Source organism: Colias eurytheme, chromosome 8 (genome assembly GCF_061535395.1).
Source record: "Colias eurytheme isolate Ceu_HAF_F1 chromosome 8, ilColEury1 Martin Lab GWU primary, whole genome shotgun sequence".
Taxonomy (NCBI): domain Eukaryota; kingdom Metazoa; phylum Arthropoda; class Insecta; order Lepidoptera; family Pieridae; genus Colias; species Colias eurytheme.
In genome coordinates, this window is record NC_142987.1 from 4682574 (window position 1) to 4697944 (window position 15371).

Here is a 15371-nt window from a genome sequence, read left to right on the forward strand (position 1 = left end):
CAATAGTGAGAATTTTATTGAAATGCCTACATTGTGTCATGAATATAAGTATTTGATATATCAAGAGGGAAAAGAAACCAAACGAGTTATTGTATGAAGATTTTTATTGAATCAATAGGCCAAACATATGAAAGACAATTACACAATACAAACATGGAATAATATATAACTCAGGGTGGACGAGTGAAAAGTTTTTCAATAGGTCGTGAGTTGTATATGGAGCTTCAGGCGATAAAATTGTACGTATACAAATGTATGCTATCAGAATTGTGAATTTAATCATTGATATTATTTAACACTGTTTGTATTAAAATAAACAATATTGTGTTACTATACATTGCAATACAGAATCATGAACGATTGTGGAGATGTCATTGAATATTTGGATAGGCAATATTAATATGTATTTACGAAAGAGAAATTACAAAAAAAATTTACTAAGTAAGGTTTTTTATTAACTGGAAGTGTATACTTCCAGTTAATAATGTTCTATCGCCTGAATTTCCATATTATCTACAATTTTTATAGGACGGTCTAAAAAGGGACCTTCCTAGTTCGCTATTAAAATTAATATAAGGCGTTATTTGAGTTTATTTATAAACAGTGGTCTTTTATATTATAATAAAATGTTGAATATGTAATAGTAAATATAAATAGATTGATTAAGATAACAGTTATAATTCTTAAGTAAATATCTTAACATTAAATTTGGCAAAAAGTAAGTTCAAGGCACAGCAAATAAAGTTTCAGTGCATAAGTTTAGAGTATTACTAGTTGACTAGAACGAATAAGTATATTAACAAAACGAGATCTAATTTAGTGTGAATCCGAGGAAAATATAAGAGATAAAACAAATCATTATCTATAATAGACTACGACTTTGATTCATTGCACTTTCATAGAGCTTTCACGTGAACGCAAACCTCGTTAAGTTACCTCAAAGTTATAATATTGTGACGTTGGGCAGAAGGGCCGGTACACATTCCCTGCAGTGGCCTTCATTTCAAGGTAACTAATATACAAGCCAAAGTAGTACTAGTAACGATATTTGTTATAAATTATTTGAAAATTTATTGGGTGAACGTGTACAGTTTAAAAAAGTAGTCGTTAAAAATATTTATAGAAAACTATGTTTTATAAATCCAATTTCTGTACCTATTGCAAGGCTGGCTTACCAATATTGCATACGCGAGATCGTTCCTATTTCGGCTATATTCGTTTCTTACAAAATAAAATGTATTTTTGGATTCACACTTTTAGATGATAACCCTAGGGTAAGTTAAGTAAAAATATAGTACTAAAAAATTAATTTAGTACATAACAAAATTACTTTCTTTGAAGACAACAGTCTGGTCTTTTGGTCTTTTTATATTTTTGACGTAACTCACCCTTACTAGATCTATAAGAATATAATTTAATACCAAGATTAGCATTAAATTTTAATAAAGTATTAAATACACTTTAAAATAAAACTTTTTGTACTCGTATATTAAAATTGTACAGTACAATGAACAATGATAAATAAGGCAGTATTATTTCTGCTTAATAATAATATTATGTTTCTATCGATATGAAGAATAACTATTTAAATTTATTTTACTCTTAGTAAAAATCAAGATAATATTACTATATTTTTTTCAAGACAATAATATATTTAGGAGTCGATAAAATCTGAAATATCTAATAGAAAAGACTATTAATGAGTGTTGCAATACAAATAGCATGAGCAAATACGTTGGAAATGAAACAAAGATTGGACGCAGAGTCCTAGTCTTACTTAAACACTAATCATAATATTTACTTAAATAAATAGACATAAAGCTAATATACTTCGTTAATCCTATAAGTCATAACCACAATATCATAATAAAACCACATGCAAGCGAATGGCGATTGAACGCTTATAAGATTAACAAAGGAATCTAAGATTGAAAAAATTAAAGGTAAGTTCTGTTGGGAGCGTCAGACTCCTGAATGTTTTAATATCTAGCGTATTTGGAAGACTTTTGAATATTGTTTTAGCTTTGGTCATTTGAGCACTGTTCAGTGGAGACTCGTGGAAGTGTCCTTTGGACCTGGCTGGTCGCTTGTGTGGAAGGCTGAAAGGTCATCGACCTATGATGGTGGGTTCGTCCGCCATAGCCAGCTCGTCGGTGGCCGCCTTGTCGCCTTTCCTCTTGCGGGAGTACCACAGGAAGGAGGCCGCAGCGAAGAAGTTTACGAGCACAACGAACCACGCTAAAAAGTAACTGACGTGGAAGCTAGAATGGAACAAAATGGCCATAAACACACATCCTTATAAATTAGAATTTAAGATTTGACAGGATTTAACTTCAGGATATCCTATTTTTTTGAATAGGGATAACGCTTGTATAAACAGTTACGACAACAACGTCACACTTGTAGAGCGTAGGCCTAACATAATATGTGTTGCGGCTGATTTACGCGGCCGCAACCAGCCTCCCTAACGAGGGGAGCCGGGCGATGGAGCGGGGATTTAGTCCATCGTCCGGAGAGAAGTGGTGGCGTGAGACGTGTTCCGCTCACGCTGCCCCATGAGGTTAGAGCTGGTTGGCTCACAATTTGTTTTGGCCCGGCGACGGGCAGCCGCTGACGGGGTCACGGAAGAATTCTACCATACCCGTGGCCCCGTCGTTGATGCGGCTTGACGGAACACAGTGGGGTTTTGGTCGGTAGGAATCCGACATAACCCACGGCCCCTTCCCCGGAGGCCTTGGGTATCTATGCAAGATTTCCCCACTTAAAAAAAAAAAAAAAAAAAGGCCTAACATAATATGAAGATAGGTGATCTAGGTACCTATATTATTTTATGTTAATCATGACCAATGATACAATAATTAATTCAAATTGACTAATCTCATTAGTTAGATATTCCGCACTATAATTTAATTAGCTCAATCATGTATTATGGAATAAGTTGCAGCAAATGGATTTCAGGAATCTCATTAGTAAAATAATTATTTTTATAATACTTACTAATGATAGGCACGTTCTGGATAAATGTATTTTACATTTTTCTTCATGTGGTCCACTGATGACATCGTTACTTGCACCACCACAAATGTGCATGAAGCTGAAAAATGCCATTTTATTAAATCTCTATCAAAATTAATCCTAGTCGGGTGAGAGCTTGTGAACGGAGCGAACGAGTTTTCAATTTAATTTAATAATAAATAAGTAAATGTTTGCTGGCTGCACACTGCCAAGACTTCATAATGGCAAAGTTTGGGCGTAGACCTGACTCTACGTTGTGTTAAACCAGTTAAACAGTAATAGAGTATTCAATTGTGCATATTTATCAGGAGATTTAGGTACTGACAATGTTATCTACGTATTATATATTTTGAGTTTTAAACTATTTAAAGAATTTTAAAAGTATATAAATATTTCGATCACGAGGCGGGACTCGAACCCACAACTTTTTGCCAATCCGAGGCAATGCCTGTCCTCTCGGCCACTTGTGATTCCGCTAGTTCAATCGAATTTATGAATAGAAGAACGTTTTATATTTTAATCTCATTTATCAGATTTTGAATTAATTCCTCTCTAGATTGGAACTTTTGAATTGATGGACTGATAGAAAACATGAAGTATTTGTCACTGTACAAAAACAGGAACGATTCGTTTATATAATCTTTCAAAGAAAAAGTTCGAATAAACGTTAACTATGATCTTACTTAACAAATTTAATTTAATAATTTAAATGTAAAATTTAATTAATGTTTTCTGTTTGTGACTGAATGTGTTTTTATATTTTAAGAATGTAAATTTCAGTGGAAACTTTGCTGATATATGTATAGTATTTTGTTTTTTAATTTTAAGAAACACTGTATTGTTTGTTTCCCAAAGACAAATAAATAAATAAATAAATAATAATTTAGTTTATTAAAACCATGCCATAAAATGGCAAATTGTAGCGTTAAAAGTAAACACAATGCTTTTTCGACGTAATCATTTTCAATATATTTGCGAATGCTATTATAACGTAATTTAACATTAATACTAATGTTTGTACAATATCTTATTGAAATGAGACACCTGAGTGCCATTTATTCGTGGTCATAATATAGGATACGGCCAAAAATAACAAAGGTTTGTTTTCTTGTTACAAATGAATTGCGTAATGTTATTTAGAATTCATACGCGAATTAAAGGCGCGGACATTTCATATATTTTGAGCGTAAATGTGGTGTGTAAAACAAGTAATCTAATTTAAAGAGGAATGGCTCTCAGGGGCTGTTTTTCACTAAATAAAAGGCGGGGTAGTAATTTCACGCATTGTACACACGCTAGCTGTGCGATATTATTCCTGTTTTTAAACAAAGAATTTGTGAGGATGTATTTTATGAAACTTAATAATTTTGACTATTTCCATTGTGTTTGTGAATATAACTTTCTTCCATATTTTTGAGTTATTTGAATTCCTATAAAATATAGAGTAAAAAATATGTATTTTATTTTGCTCACTGCAAAATTATACGGTCTACGGGTAGTAAAATGTATTTTAATTTTAGTAATTTATTTTTCAAATATTCTATAACTAGATCATTTCCTAATATAGATATATTTTACCGTCTCCTGTCTTTTTTCATTATCTTCTGTTAACCAAGTTGCAAAAGACAATTAACTACTTCAGATATTACAACATAGAAGACGTGTATTATAAGACAATTACTTTTGTTATTACAACAGGAGACGTGTACATATCTAATATAACACATGCATATGTAGGTATACTTACTGCTAATGAAGTGTATGCCCGCAGCAAGGCGCTTGAACATATACCGGGGGTTTCGGAAGGTATACATAGAGAAGCCGCACCCCATAGCCATGACAAAGAGGCTTATAATGCCGAATGATATCATTGTCCTTACGTAATCTGTGAACAAAGTCTGTGTTTAAGCCAAAATGTAGGTAAATGTTGTGATTTGCCTCCTCTATTTTTTTTAATGTATAATGATTAATTAGTCTTTGTCGTCTCATCCATTCCTTGTCTCATTCTTGGAATAGAAATAAATAATAGTTATTTTAGTAGGATTGGTGTCGATCGCGGTGTGTTGTTATTTTATGAGACATAAATGTAGAGATTTAACGACACCATATTTTATAAAAATCAAATAGTAATCCTTTTATATTATGCATTAGAACTCCCATTTCCAATTATTGTTACAGTGTGCATCAAATCAAATTAGGAGTTCCCGCCAAAATATATTCTGTACCGTGTTTGTACCCGTGCGATGAATATCATAATTATATTTAATGTAAATCAGCTCAGCAAAAGCAATTATGGCGTCGAGGTGCCGCCATTTTTAATTCTACCTCGCCATTAGAGTGATTATACACTATACTGCCTACTCATTTACTATGGCAAAAGAATATTTCGTAAAGTGCAGTCATTTGCGTCTCAAACTTTTTGTTCTTTAAAGCTCTAGCCCAAGATTTTTAGTGCGAAAAAAAATTCAATTATTTTGCTATCAATATTGGCACGATTAGATTTATTTCAGGTACCTACTTATATTGTTGGCAACTTATAATTTTCTTGTATTATATTCAAAACGAGACCTTAAATTGTGAACTTGTTGCCATCACAATATAATTGAGCTCATAAATCTTATCTGGATTAGATAGCAATAAACCTGATTATAATTATTATAATTATTACAGTATTGAAATTTCTTCGTCTATCAAATTTAAACACGTAATTACTAGGCACTGGTTTAAAAGCGAAATTGAGATACCTATAATTTATATTAAGCTACCAAACTAAAACTAAAACACTGTCTATTTTTACTATGTTAAAGATACTCGCATAGTGTTATAGTTCAAGCTAATTATTATGACATCAAATAAATCGATTTATTTCTATTATGTATACTTAACACAAAAATTATAACATTAAATTTAGGTTAGGTACACCAAAAGAATTCAAACCATTATTTTGTAAGTTTCAGCTTTCTTTGTAAAACGATAAAAAATTACAACAAAAAAGTTAACTCACTTGCGACGTCAATATCATAGGCAGGATCTGTAGGCTTGCCATTTTTCATTTGGGGCTGCGCTAAATAATTCGTACAATCTGAAACAGAAGAATCCCGATAAAGAAAAACATTGCAAGTTTTATGAGAAAAATATCCTTGAACTGCGTCGATGATTAAAAAGACAATACTTTTCTTAGATTGTTGCTGTATTACGATAGATGTTATTACAGTGAAGTGTCTTTGAAATCATGGACTTTATATTTATAAAATATTGGATTTTCATCTGCAGAATAACGTTCGTTCCAATAAGAACATAGTTCTATTCAAAAACCAAGATTTATGTTACACGAACATTTTCTATTACTTGAATCGAACCGGAATGTTGCTTTTACTCGATATTTATACACAGGATTGTGGTACAGAATTATCCGTCCAAAAATAGAGTTAAATTCTCCAAATCGGTACCGGGTGTTTATTACCTACAGTTACGATGCTATAAATATGGCCCTTGAATCCGACTAGACGGTTTTACGACATGTAATTAATTCCCAATATATTATTAAAGCCAAAACATTTAACTATGGAACGATTAAATGGTCCATACGGAGATATTTTATTTTATTGTTAGCTTTGAAGTGTTTCCATGTGTTCCTGTTACGAATCAATTCCAATTATATTTGTGAAATGAAATTGGAACATATTCGGAACCTGGAATAGATTAAATAGTAAATACGGTCTGATATTGAGATAATATATTTAGCAATAAATCAAAACTGAAATAATGAGCTTTCTACTGAAGTCTCTTTATAATTTAGGATCGCACTAATGGATAGATTTTGTATCGTGTGAAATAAAATTTGACTTTTAATTGACAATGTGTTAAAATAAACATACTTTTGGTGAAACTTTAATGAAAAGTACAGTTATTTAATTTATAAATACAGTACAGTTATTTATTTAATTTATAAATAATTAATAATAAATAGATGTAGTTTCGGTTTAAATAAGAAGAGAAGATTTAATATTGAAGAATATTGAATATTGAATTTAATGATTCTATCAGTGAGTAAAACAGAAACATACCAATACGACGCACACAGAATTAATCGTATGCACAAAGAACACGAATTTTCAATATTATAATAAAAAACTGTAAAATCAAAGAAACCCCAGTTATAACGGGGAGAAAATTAATCATAAATTTTACAAATAGTCCATTGAATAAAAAGTTCTAGAGTGCGTGAGTTAGTAACGTAAGATGTTTCTTCAGAAACATGTCAAGAGTCCCTAGGTAATAAACATACTAAAACCCCGGGACACTAGGAAGAGCCCCGGAGTGGGAGGAGGGGGGAAAAGGTCCATTTTTTTCATTTTTCGCTTAAATCTCAAAAATGGTACATGTTAGAGAAAAACTTTCAAGGAAAAGTTGAAAGGCCATAAAATTATCTATAAGTTGTTCCTAAATCATTTTTTCCTATATCCTACCGTTTCTGAGTTACACGCAGTAAAAAATAATTTTGGCTCAAACAATTTCCCCATACGATCAAAAAATATTTCTTTCTTCCAAAAAAACTCAAATGTGCAACTTGTGACCGGTACTGATAGATTGCTCTTAATTAGGTCTATAATTGGTAAAATAAACACATTCCTCCATGGAAGCCTTTAGGAGGAATCGATTGTCAAAATATTATATTAGGGTAGTTTGAGTTACTGAACTTGATCTTTTTATTTTTTTCTTCCATAAAACTCAAAAGTGCAACTTGTGACCGTTACAGATAGATTGCTCATAATTAGGTCTATCATTGATAAAAATACCAGATTCCACCACGGAGGCCTTTACGGGGAATTGAATTTTATTAGGGTAGTTACGATACTTGAACTTTTTATTTTTTTTCTTCCAAAAAACTCAAATGTGCAACTTGTGACCGGTACTGATAGATTGCTCTTGTTCGAGCAGCGAACAAACATTTTATTTTAAATTACTTATTATCCATAGTTACATTACATTAATGACAATTATTGAGCAATACGTAAATGAGGTCAAGCTGCCTCAGCATTATTATCGTGCGACGGCCGAGCCGGCCGGAAAGCGCAGTTCTTCCATAGCAGCGCCCGAGTGCTAATCTATCCGCTCGAATCCGCGTAAATTATATATAATTATTAGCGATAATTAAAGTGTTCCCAGTTGTTCCATAATATCATAGCATTATTAGCAGCTTATAACGCGACCTAAATACAGTCCACATTCGATGTAATACGTAAACCGTACATTTTCGAGCCGGATCACCGTAAAAAAAAGTGTGCCGCGTCGCGAGTGTAAAGTGTGACGTGGAACCGGAAATCCACGTGTCCCTTCTTCCCCCGTGATATTTATTCAGCGTATTATCTTATAACTACAAGCAAGCAGCATATCATTCAACAGCAGCCAAAATTAGCATTTTAACGAAATACAAAATCCAGCATTTTCAAGCCATAAAAGAGCTTGCGTCAGCTCCACGTGTCGCCACGCGCATCGCCCCGAGCAAAGTACAGCCAGCCAGCAGCAAAACCCCCTACCAGAATATCTAGCAGCAGCATTCGAGCGGAATAGAAATTAACAGAACAGCAGAATTAGCAGAATCAGCAATTATCTATCAGCGACCAGCATATAGCAAGTAGCAACCAGAAATTATCTATCAGCGACCAGCATATAGCAAGTAGCAATCAGCAATCCGTGAACTGCAAAAGGCATCTAGCAACTAGCATCTAGCAACCAGCAATAAGCATCTAGCATCCAGCATCTAGCAACTAGCATCTAGCAACCAGCAATTAGCATCTAGCATCCAGCATCTAGCAACTAGCATCTAGCAACCAGCAATAAGCATCTAGCATCCAGCATCTAGCAACTAGCATCTAGCAACCAGCAATTAGCATCTAGCATCCAGCATCTAGCAACTAGCATCTAGCAACCAGCAATTAGCATCTAGCATCCAGCATCTAGCAACTAGCATCTAGCAACCAGCAATTAGCATCTAGCATCCAGCATCTAGCAACTAGCATCTAGCAACCAGCAATTAGCATCTAGCATCCAGCATCTAGCAACTAGCATCTAGCAACCAGCAATTAGCATCTAGCACTTGGCATCTAGCCTCCAGCATCTAGCATATAGCAATCAACTATAAGCGACCAGCAACTAGCATTTAGCATCAGGCATCTAGCATCCAGCAATCAACAATAAGCGACCAGCAACTAGCATTTAGCATCAAGTATCTAGCATCCAGCATTAAGCGACCAGCAATTGGCATCGAGCATTCAGCAGTCAGCATCTAGCAATCAGCAACTATCAATTAGCATCAGACGATCAGTGACCAAAAATTAGCATCTAGCAATCAGCAAGCAGCAAATAGCCATCAGAAATTAGCAACAAGGAATCAACAACCAGCAATCAGCGAGACGTAAGCCAGCCGCCTACGTCATCAGCACGTGCCGCCACGCGTCAACCGCCACGTCAGCCAGCAACAGCAAGCAACCTAAGGTATCCGGGGACGTAGCCACGTCGACCGTATCCGAGACAGCCAAGTAAGAATTTTCCATTTTATCTTTTATTTCTACCGTTTGATTATTTTATATTACAATGGAAGCTTTATATACGGTCCAACTAGAGATCAAAGAGAAAATAAAGAGGTTATTAGCGAATTTTAAAAAAGATAGTGCAGAGCGTAAGAGTATCGAATATTGCAGACAGCGTTTAGATATATTAGAATCTTTATGGGATGAATGCCAGAAAAATCATGAAAAGCTTTTAAAATATGAATCGACACAGCATCAATATTTTATGCGGGAAGAATTTATTAACATTCACGACATTTATATTCGAGCAAAGGAAGCGATCAGTGAAGCATATGATAATTTTTTATTACAAAAGCAAGCCCATCTAGAGCCGAAAGCGGGAGGATCCGGTTTAGAATCTCAAACGACGCCTAGGTCTACAACATTTCAATCACGGGGGATCAACAGCAAATTAGATGATTTATCTCGAAAGCAAGAAGTCAATTTTAAAGCATTTATCAGAGCAGTAAGCAATATTGATGTGAATAATTTGGAGGAGAAGTGGGAATATGAAGACTCCCTTCGTATTCTCCACAATCGATGGACAGCGGTGGAAAATCTACATTGGGAGATAGTTGGTGAACTTGGAGAGGAAGATGAAGCGTACGAAACTAATTTTACTAAGCATGAAAAAATATATATTAATACAAAGAGAGCTATAAACTCAAAAATGTGTGCAACAAGTCATAGAGATAAATCAACTCCGCAGATGGATATACCGACATTTTCTGGCAATTATCATCAGTGGGTATCATTCAAGGACCTTTTTAATGAAGCTATACATAAAAATACATCAATATCGAACGCGCAAAAAATGCAATTTTTAAAAGCTAAAGTAAGCGGGGAAGCCGAGCGCCTTATACAGCATTTGCCTATCAGCTCCGATAATTATTTAGTTTGTTGGAACATCCTAAATCATCGATTTAATAACAAAAAGCTAATTTTTACATCGCACGTTAACATATTTCTCAATTTACCTAATATACAGCAGCAATCATATCTAGCAATCAAGAAATTACATGACGTCACATTAGAAAGCTTGCACGCTATAAAAAACCTAGGCGTAGATATAACTACTTGGGATCCGCTATTGGTACATTTATTATCGCAAAAATTAGACAGCGAAACTTATTCTGAATACGTAGAATCATTAAAAAACACTCGAGAGCTCCCTATACTACAAGAATTTTTGGATTTCCTTGAAAACAAATTTACATCGCTTGAATCATCACGAAGAAACCAAAATTCAGCAGCAGAACAAAGATATCATAGAACATCAAACCAATTATTAGCAACGAACAGACAACCTATACATATTAATTCAAATAGAATTAATATTAATAATCAAGTAAAGAGGTCACTGACGTCAATGCACACCTCAGCGAAAAAATGCCCCTTATGCAATTTCGAACACGCGCTCACTAATTGTCCACAATTTATTAAATTATCATTTATGAATAAACTACAAACGGTTAAGCAATTACGGTTTTGCATTAATTGCATTTTTGATCACAATGGAAGTCAATGTACTTCGAATAAACGGTGTCATGTGTGTGCTGGCCCACATCACACGTTATTACACGAATGTTTTAAGCAGCAAGCTAGCGAAAATTTTAGAAATAAAAAATTGATGAGTAGCAACACCCAAAGACAGGTCTATTACAGCCCCAAAAATCAATCGAATATGTCTCAGCAAGATGATTCTGAAGTACTTTTAGCCACCGCATTGGTAAAGGTAACAGCTGAAGATGGCAAACAGCACATAATGCGAGCACTGATCGACCAAGGGTCTCAAATTAGCATCATAACCGAACGAGCAGCACAGCAACTGGGCTTAAAACGTCAACAAAGCAAAGGGATCGTCCTTGGTGTAGGGGGCCAAGAAAACAACTGTCGTGGAAAACTCAAGATTAATTGCCAATCTATATATAACAATTTTACCTTCAACGTCGATACATTCATTATGACTAATCTTATAAAAAATCTACCTAATAGATCGTTTGAAAAACCCGGCTGGTCGAAATGTATAGCGCACTTAAACTTAGCAGATCCAGAATTTAACAAAAGCCGAGCAGTAGATATTTTATTTGGAGCAGATATTTATTCATATATTATGTTAGATGGGATCATTCGAGGCCGCGAAATCTCACAACCACTAGCACAGCAGACACAATTGGGATGGTTATTATGTGGAGGCAGCATAAATACCTTCCACTGCAACGTTATTTTGAATCATTTACAAGCAATTCAAGATTTTTGGAAAATAGAGGATATACAGGAGCAAAATGATATGTCAGCGAAAGATAAGCAGTGTTTAGATTATTACTTAGCAACTACAAAGCGATTAAAAAACGGACGTTATGAAGTAAGCATACCTATGGAGGATCAAGCGTTAGAAAAATTGGGATCGTCTGAAAAACTAGCGTTAGCACAATTTAAGAGTTTAGAAAATAAACTTAATAAGCAGCATGAATTATCGGAGCAATACAAGCAATTTATGAGCGAATATATACAACTGGGACACATGAAACTAGCAGCATTTAATTCAAGCGTACAATGTTTTTTACCACATCATGGGGTACAGCGAGCAGCATCCAGCACCACTAAACTACGAGTCGTATTTAACGGATCAGCAAAAACCACGACAGGCTACAGCTTAAACGACGTTATGCACAAGGGACCCAATATGCAAAAAGATTTACAAAGTATCATTATCAATTGGAGACTATACCGTTACGCCTATACATCTGATATTGAAAAAATGTATCGACAAATATTAGTAAAAGAAGAAGACCAAAAACTTCAACAAATATGGTGGAGATCAAGCCCAGACCAGCCTATAAAAGCGTATCAATTAACAACTATCACTTACGGAACCAAAGCAGCACCTTTCTTAGCAATTATGACGTTGAATCAGCTAGCACAAGATGAGCAAAATAATTTCCCAAAAGCAGCAAAAAGCATTAAAGAAGAGTTTTATATGGATGACTACATTTCGGGAGCACACACAATTAGCGAAGGTCAGCAAAAAATAGCGGAGGTAAATCATGTACTTAGCGGAGCAGGTTTCTTATTGAGAAAATGGATTGCAAATGATAAGAGCCTCATTGAAAACATAGCCAGCAGAGAACGAGACGAGCAATCAACATTTATGTTCAAAACGGAAAACACGCCGAAAACCTTAGGCCTACGATGGGACCCTATTAGTGACGTATTTGTATTCGACTATGATAGCGTATTATATGAAAACTCAGCAAAGTTAACGAAAAGAAAATTACTATCGGAAATGTCTAAGCTATTTGACCCATTAGGATGGTTGACGCCGCTTACAACAAAAATTAAGATTTTATTTCAAAAAGTATGGTTACAAGCAGATCTTGAATGGCGTGATCCAGTCTCCCAAGATATAAAAAGCGAATGGATAAAAATAAAAAATGAGCTAAATACGTTAAAATGTATTAAAATTCCCAGATGGTATAAATGTAATGAGAATAGCATAATTGAATTACATGGGTTCTGCGATGCCTCAATAAAAGCCTATGCATGCGTCATATATGCCAGAGTCGCAAAAAATAGCGCAATCTCAACTATAATAATAGCAGCAAAATCCAGATTAGTACCGAATAAAAAAGAAGTATCTTTACCTAGATTAGAATTATGTGCCATGGAGTTATTAGCAAAATTAATGAATAAAATAAAAAATAGCATCAGCAGCACGAAAGTTGAAATTTATGGATGGAGCGATTCAATGGTAGCCCTTGGTTGGATTAACGGCAACCCCGATCGTTGGAAGCCCTTTGTAGCAAATCGAGTAAAGAAAATTCACGAAACAATGCAACCTCAATCATGGCGCTATGTAAAAACGAAGGAGAATCCAGCTGACGCAGCGAGTCGAGGTCAAACAGCATTACAATTAAAAGAAAATTTATTATGGTGGCAAGGTCCAGAATGGTTATTGAGTTCAGATTTTAAAAATAAGCAGCAGCAAACTAATTATACGACAAATTTAGAAATAAAAAAACAAGTTAATATTATTCAAAAAACATACACATCAAGCATAATAGATAATTTATTAAACAAATATAGTTCATTAATAAAAATAGTACGAGTATTAGCATGGATATTACGAGCGATTACACCGTCATTAAAACAAAGGCCGACGTATCTCACATTACAAGACGTGAGAAAAGCTAAAACGGCAATTATTAAATATGTTCAATCGACTGAATTCTCAGCTGATATAGAGCAATTAAAAAAGGAAAATAAATTACGATCGAATAGTGCATTATTAAGCTTAAATCCATTTTTAGATGAAAATGGTATTTTAAGAGTTGGAGGTCGTTTAAAGAATGCAAACATCAGCGAAGATATGAAATATCCAATAATTATTCCATATAGCGGACGTTTAACGGAACTACTGATAAACGAAGCACACGAACTTTCTTTTCACGGTGGAGCAAAAATTACTATTTCAATTTTAAGGCAAAAATACTGGATAGTTAAGGGATATCGAGCAACAAAAAAGCAACTTCGTACCTGTATCACATGTAAAAAGCGAGAGCCTACGAAATTACATCAACTAATGGGAGATATGCCTAGCTATCGTGTTAATCCAGCTCCTCCATTTTATCATACAGGAGTTGATTTTACAGGATTCGTCAACGTCAAGATTAATAAAGGTCGAGGAGTTAAAACCACGAAAGGTTACATAGCGTTATTCATATGTATGGTTACGAAAGCGGTACATATAGAGATAGTTTCCGACCTCAGCAGCACAACTTTCATAGCGGCTCTGCGACGCATGGCAGCACGACGCGGAACCCCAAAGCATATATATTCAGATAATGGCACGAACTTTGTCGGAGCAAATAAAATTATACAGCAAGAATATAATGAATTAATAAGCAATTTTAGCGATAGTTTTTACAAAGAAATCATCGAAATGGAGATAGAATGGCACTGGAACTGTCCATCGTGGCCTAGCGCAGGAGGAATTTGGGAAAGATCGATAAGAAGCCTAAAACAGCATATAAAAAGAGTAGTGGGAGAGCAAGCATTAACCTTTGAAGAGTACAGCACAATCCTTGCCCAAATAGAAGGATGCCTTAACTCAAGGCCTTTATGTTCAATTACGGAAGACGTAGAAGATTTAGATTTCTTAACACCTTCACATTTCTTACATCAGCGAGCGGAGAATACTCTAATAGAAACAGCACATGATGCCAGGACTAGATGGTACTTAGTAAATAAAACTTTTAATGATATTTGGAAACGTTGGAAAAATGAATATCTCAGCCAGTTGAACGTTCGAAGCAAATGGTTAGAACCTCAAAGGAACCTTAAAATAGGGGATTTAGTGACCATTCACGATGATATTATGCCAGCCGGGAAGTGGCCAGTGGGCCGAGTAGTAGAAACCCATCCAGGGAGCGACGGGTTAGTTAGAGTTGTTACATTAAAAACAAAAAATGGAATCTTAAAGCGGCCAGTAGTAAAATTATCATTATTACCACTCGAAGAAAAAAGCAATCATCAGCAAAATAATAATATATCCATTCCAAACAACAGCAGCGAATTGAAAAGCGAAAGAAAGAAAAGTCGAATCAGACAAAATATTCCTTCAAAACTTGTAAGCGTCGTATTGTCATTAATATTTTTTATGAGCATTTTATCGTACTCTACAGCGGAATATAAGTTAAAACAGCTTGAAAGCAATCTATCCATATACTTTGACTCGATGGGCGAAATGCAACTAGCAAGGGACAAATGGAAGCTAATCGCATA

General features: G+C 34.7%; 2 protein-coding genes across 2 annotated transcripts in view; one reads left to right on the top strand and one right to left on the bottom strand.

The window, feature by feature from the left end:
* The window catches only part of LOC149906442 (dietary and metabolic glutamate transporter-like), a 245487-nt gene that overhangs the window by 95848 nt on the left and 134268 nt on the right, over window positions 1-15371 (top strand). The gene's annotated exons all lie outside the window — the stretch shown is intronic.
* The window catches only part of LOC149906449 (uncharacterized), a 51264-nt gene continuing 35979 nt past the window's right edge, over window positions 87-15371 (bottom strand). Inside the window, exons 4-7 of the mRNA XM_090104838.1 lie at window positions 6020-6097; window positions 4763-4900; window positions 2998-3094; window positions 87-2261 (exon numbers count right to left, since the gene is read on the bottom strand). Coding sequence (XP_089960964.1) covers window positions 2108-2261; window positions 2998-3094; window positions 4763-4900; window positions 6020-6097 — 467 coding nt within the window. The 3' untranslated portion in view covers window positions 87-2107. The remainder of the gene's footprint in view (window positions 2262-2997; window positions 3095-4762; window positions 4901-6019; window positions 6098-15371) is intronic.